Consider the following 4,842-nt stretch of genomic DNA (forward strand, 5'->3'; position numbering starts at 1 on the left):
ATATTATAATTTTTTGCTATTATCACAATAAAAATAATTATAAATATTTTGAATGTTTATACAGTAAAATTATGCAAATTTTAAGGACATCTTTCCATAACGGGATATTTCTTCAAAAATTCCTTATTTTAGGAATATTTTAGGAATATCTGATGCATCACAGCCAAAATGGGAAGTCTCAAGATAGGAATAAAGTTAAATAAAAAAATGCTCCCTGTGTCTCTTGAGAAGTGTACAAATACTCAGTAAACATTAATAAGTGAGTACAACCTACAGTTTTACCTAAAAAATAAAAATTTTTTATTTCAAAATATTTATTTATTTTTTCTTGGCCTCGCCATGCCATGCAGCTTGTGAGATCTTAGTTCCTGAAGAGAGACCAAACCTGGGCCCTCAACAATAAAAGTGTGGAGTCCAAACCACTGGTCTTCCAGGGAGTTTCCCCCAAAATACTAATTTAATAGCAAATTCATTTAGTATTTGGTACATATGTACATAGTACACATTTAATAATCTTTGTTAAACATATCCTACTAATGCATATGATATAGATGTTCCTGTCAGAAATGAGCATAACCCACAATTTTGGTTTTCATTTATTTGTATCAAAAATTTTTTGACTTCTCTGTAAGTTTGAATGGCAAATCTTCTGAGATAACAACATGTAGGAACAGAAACATTGTTCCATGTGGGGAGATGTGACAATTTCTGTAGTTTCCTTTCTTTGTACTCATCCTTCCCCATATGCTTATTTTTTTAACATCTTTATTGGCGTATAATTGCTTTACAATGGTGTGTTAGTTTCTGCTTTATAACAAAGTGAATCAGCTATACATATGCATATATCCCCATATCTCTTCCTTCTTGTGTCTTCCTCCCACCCTCCTTATCCCACCCCTCTAGGTGGCCACAAAGTATCGAACTGATCTCCCTGTGCTTGTGGTTGCTTCCCACTAGCTATCTGTTTTACATTTGGTAGTGTATATATGTCCATACCACTCTCTAACTTCGTCCCAGCTTATCCTTCCCACTCCCCGTGTCCTCAAGTCCATTCTCTATGTCTGTGTCTTTATTCCTGTCCTGCCCCTACGTTCTTCAGAACCTCTTTTTTTTTTTAGATTCCATATATATGTGTTAGCATATGGTATTTCTTTTCCTCTTTCTGACTTACTTCACTCTGTATGACAGACTCTAGGTCCATCCACCTCACTACAAATAACTCAATTTCATTTCTTTTTATGGCTGAGTAATATTCCATTGTATATATGTGCCACATCTTCTTTATCCATTCATCTGTCGATGGACACTTAGGTTGCTTCCATGTCCTAGCTATTGTAAATAGAGCTGCAATGAACATTGTGGTACATGACTCTTTTTGCATTATGGTTTTCTCAGGGTATATGTCCGGTAGTGGGATTGCTGGGTTGCCCATACACTTATGATTTCTAACATTCATACTTATCCTCCCATTAGAGCTACCTCTCTCAAAACTCAATAACTACTGACCAACTGCATTTTAATTACAAGCAAAAATATTTTTGAATTCTACTAAGCACACAATTTTTTCAGAAATCCTTAATCAGAATTTCAGGACTCAAGACATTTAAATTAATTTATTCTTTAAAGATGAAAACAGATTGCCCATCAGGAAAGGAAAACTTTAAGGGCACTTTCTACCAGAAGCTTAAAGAACTCATCAGGCATTGTTGAAGCCTTGGGGTAAGGAGAAAAAAAATCTTTTTGATAAATTAAGTATATGTGACTCAAATACAACATAATTTTATTCACATTACATTTTATTACATAAATTTAAAAATTTGGAGATTTGCTGTACCCAGAATTATTGATGAATTATATCTGCTGATTATTCAAACTTGTAGTGATAAAAAACATATGCTCCTCTTTGCTTTGGTTTCTCAATCTTTCATCTAAGTAGCTATATGATACCCATGTAGTTGTATTTAATTTTTGAACTGCATAGTCAAAAATCAAATTATATTTCCCTTTAATTTTTCTCTTTGATTCATGATTCCTTCTGAGAAATGGGCTCACCAAAATGATAATCGTAAGATATACTTATCTAAGTACTTGATAATTTGATAGTAATTTACATTCAATTCCAAAGCACATTAATAAGTAATGTCTCTCATTCTTTCTACTCATACAGAATATATTATTATTATAATCCACTAGTCATTTTGAGCTCTACTCTTAGTTATATCACCTTTCTCACTGAAAACATTTTGTTCATACTGTTTCCAGCTGTTTTAGTTTCCCAAATTCAAGTTTCTTTCAAAAATCCCCTAACTATATCTAGTTCAACTGCAGGGACCTTGTATGTTTCCTAATACAGTGTCTTGATTATGTTAAGTGCTTAACAGTGCATACTTTAGAGATATATTAATATAATCCCAAACAGATGGTCCAATGATAAAAATTATATATATTCTCAAGGTGATGTAATAAAAATGATCTCTGTTACAAATGAGTAAAATGAAGGATCACTTATAATAATAACTCTTTAAAGGATATTATCAAGGAACAATTTTTTTTAATTACAAATGGAGGCTTTGAAGAACATTAAGAACATTAAGGTTGGAATACATTTGCTTCAAGCAAGCGTGCTGTGGATATTACTTATATGTCTTTACTTCACAGCAAGAGAGGAGACTACACTCTTTGCCCTGAAGAACACTTTACAAGCCACAACAGTCCTGAAGGCAACCCTTTTTAACTATTCAATAATTATTTGTTTGAACTGATTTAAAAATATTGTTACTTATTAGAATATTTGCATGATTTTCCATTCAAATTTGCATACAACATACACGAAAATCTTTATCTTAGATCAAGCAAAGCTACAAAATAGATAAAAATCAACAGCATAATATATTTTTAAATGGTCAATTTATCTTTATCAAAATTAACAATTTCTGTTCTACAAAAGACACTGTGGAAAGAATGAAAGACAAGCCATAGACTTGAGAAAATATTTCCAATACATATATATGTTAAATAAGTTGTATTTAGAATAAAAAATAGCTTTTGAAACTCAATAATAATAAAACATCAACCCAACTTTAAAAACAGTTAAAGATTTGAATAAACCCTTCATCAAAGAAAATACACAGATGGCTAAGAAACACATGAAAAGATGGCATCTTTAGTAAGTAGGGAAAATGCAAATTAAAACTACGATGAGATGCTATTATATACCTATGGATTGGCTAAAATTTAAAAAGATTTATTATGCCTAGTTCTTTCAAGATCAGAGGAACCATAACTCTAATCCATTGCTCATGGGATTACAATATGTTAAGGTCACTTTGAAAAATATTTTTGCAGTTGCTTTCAAAGTTAAACATATGCTTATTAAATGACCCAGCAATCTCAACCTAAGAGCAATGAAGATTTGTGGTTTTGCCAAAAAAACTGTACACAACTGTTTGCAGCAGCTTTTTAATACCTTCCCACTGAAGACAACCTAACTGACATTCAGTGGTGAATAGATGAACAAGCTCTGGCCCATACAATGAAATACTACTCAGCACTAAAAAAGGAGTAAACTAGTGACACATAACAGGCAAATCTCAAATGTGTTATCCTTAGTAAAAAGCCAGATTCAAAGAGCAGAATAATGTGCTTTATGATTCCTTTTATATACACTTCTGGACAAGGTATGATACAGGGACAGAAAAAAATCTGCAAATAGATGTTTATAGCAGCTTTATTTATAATTGCCAAAACTTGGAAGCAACTAAAATGTCCTTCAGTAGGTGAATGGAGAAATAAACTGTGGTACACCCAGACAATGGAATATTCTTCAGCACTAAAAATAAATGAGCTATCAAGACATGGAAAGACATGGAGGAATCTTAAATGTATATTATGAGTGAAAGAAGCCAATCTGAAAAGACTACATGGAGTAAGCTTCCAACTATATAATATTCTGGAAAAAGCAAAACTATGGAGACAGTAAAAAAAGATCAATAGTGCCAGGGTGGCATAAGGGGGAAAGATGAATAGACAGAGTACAGAAGATTTTTTAGGACAGTGAATATGTTCTGTAGTGGTGGATACATGTACTTTTGTCCATACCCATAGAATGTACAACACCAAGAGCAAACTTAATGATTTGCTAATGTAGATTCATCCTTGGTAACAAATATACCATTCTAGTGAGTGATGTTGATAATGGAGGAGGCTATGCATGTGTTGGGGCAGGGAGTATATGGGAAATCTCTGTACCTAAAACTGCTCTAAATTTTTTTTAATAAAAAAAGAGACAAGTAGGGGTAGGTGGCCCTTTCTCCTCCGCAGGACATGGAGAGTGTAGCCGGGACAGACGATGGGGCCTCTGTCCTTGCCACCTCCGGAAAAGACTTCCGAGTGTGCTGCACCTCTAAGCGGGCCTTGACAGAAATGCTAGAACTGTGCGTCCGCTTAGTGCAAAAGCTGGGGGACGCGCTGCCAAAGGAGATTTGGGAGCCCATGTTGCGAGATGCGCAGTGGACTTTTGAATCAGCTGTGCAAGAGAATGTCAGCATTAATGGGCAAGCATGGCAAGAAGCTTCAGACAATTACTTTTTGGATTCTGATATCAAAGTCCTTGAAGACCAGTTTGATGAAATCATAGTCGATATAGCCACAAAATGTAAGCAGTATCCCAGAAAGATCCTTGAATATGTCATCAAAATCATAAAAGCAAAACAAGAAATTCTGAAGCAGTACTACCCTGTTGTACATTCGTTGGACCTAAAATATGACCCTGATCCAACTAAAGACTGCCCCCAGAGAAAATGGTATCCTTTGCGGCCAAAGAGAATCAGTCTTCACACATAA

The 4,842-nt window shown here is 34.0% G+C and overlaps 1 protein-coding gene across 1 annotated transcript; it reads left to right on the forward strand.

The window, feature by feature from the left end:
• Window positions 1-3,154: 3,154 nt before the first annotated feature.
• LOC112065418 (kinetochore-associated protein NSL1 homolog) lies at window positions 3,155-4,842 on the forward strand. The gene is made up of 2 exons (XM_055089372.1): window positions 3,155-3,166; window positions 4,300-4,842. Exons 1-2 carry the CDS (start codon window positions 3,155-3,157, stop codon window positions 4,840-4,842), a joined length of 555 nt encoding a protein of 184 aa, XP_054945347.1.

Source organism: Physeter macrocephalus, chromosome 13 (genome assembly GCF_002837175.3).
Source record: "Physeter macrocephalus isolate SW-GA chromosome 13, ASM283717v5, whole genome shotgun sequence".
NCBI lineage: Eukaryota > Metazoa > Chordata > Mammalia > Artiodactyla > Physeteridae > Physeter > Physeter macrocephalus.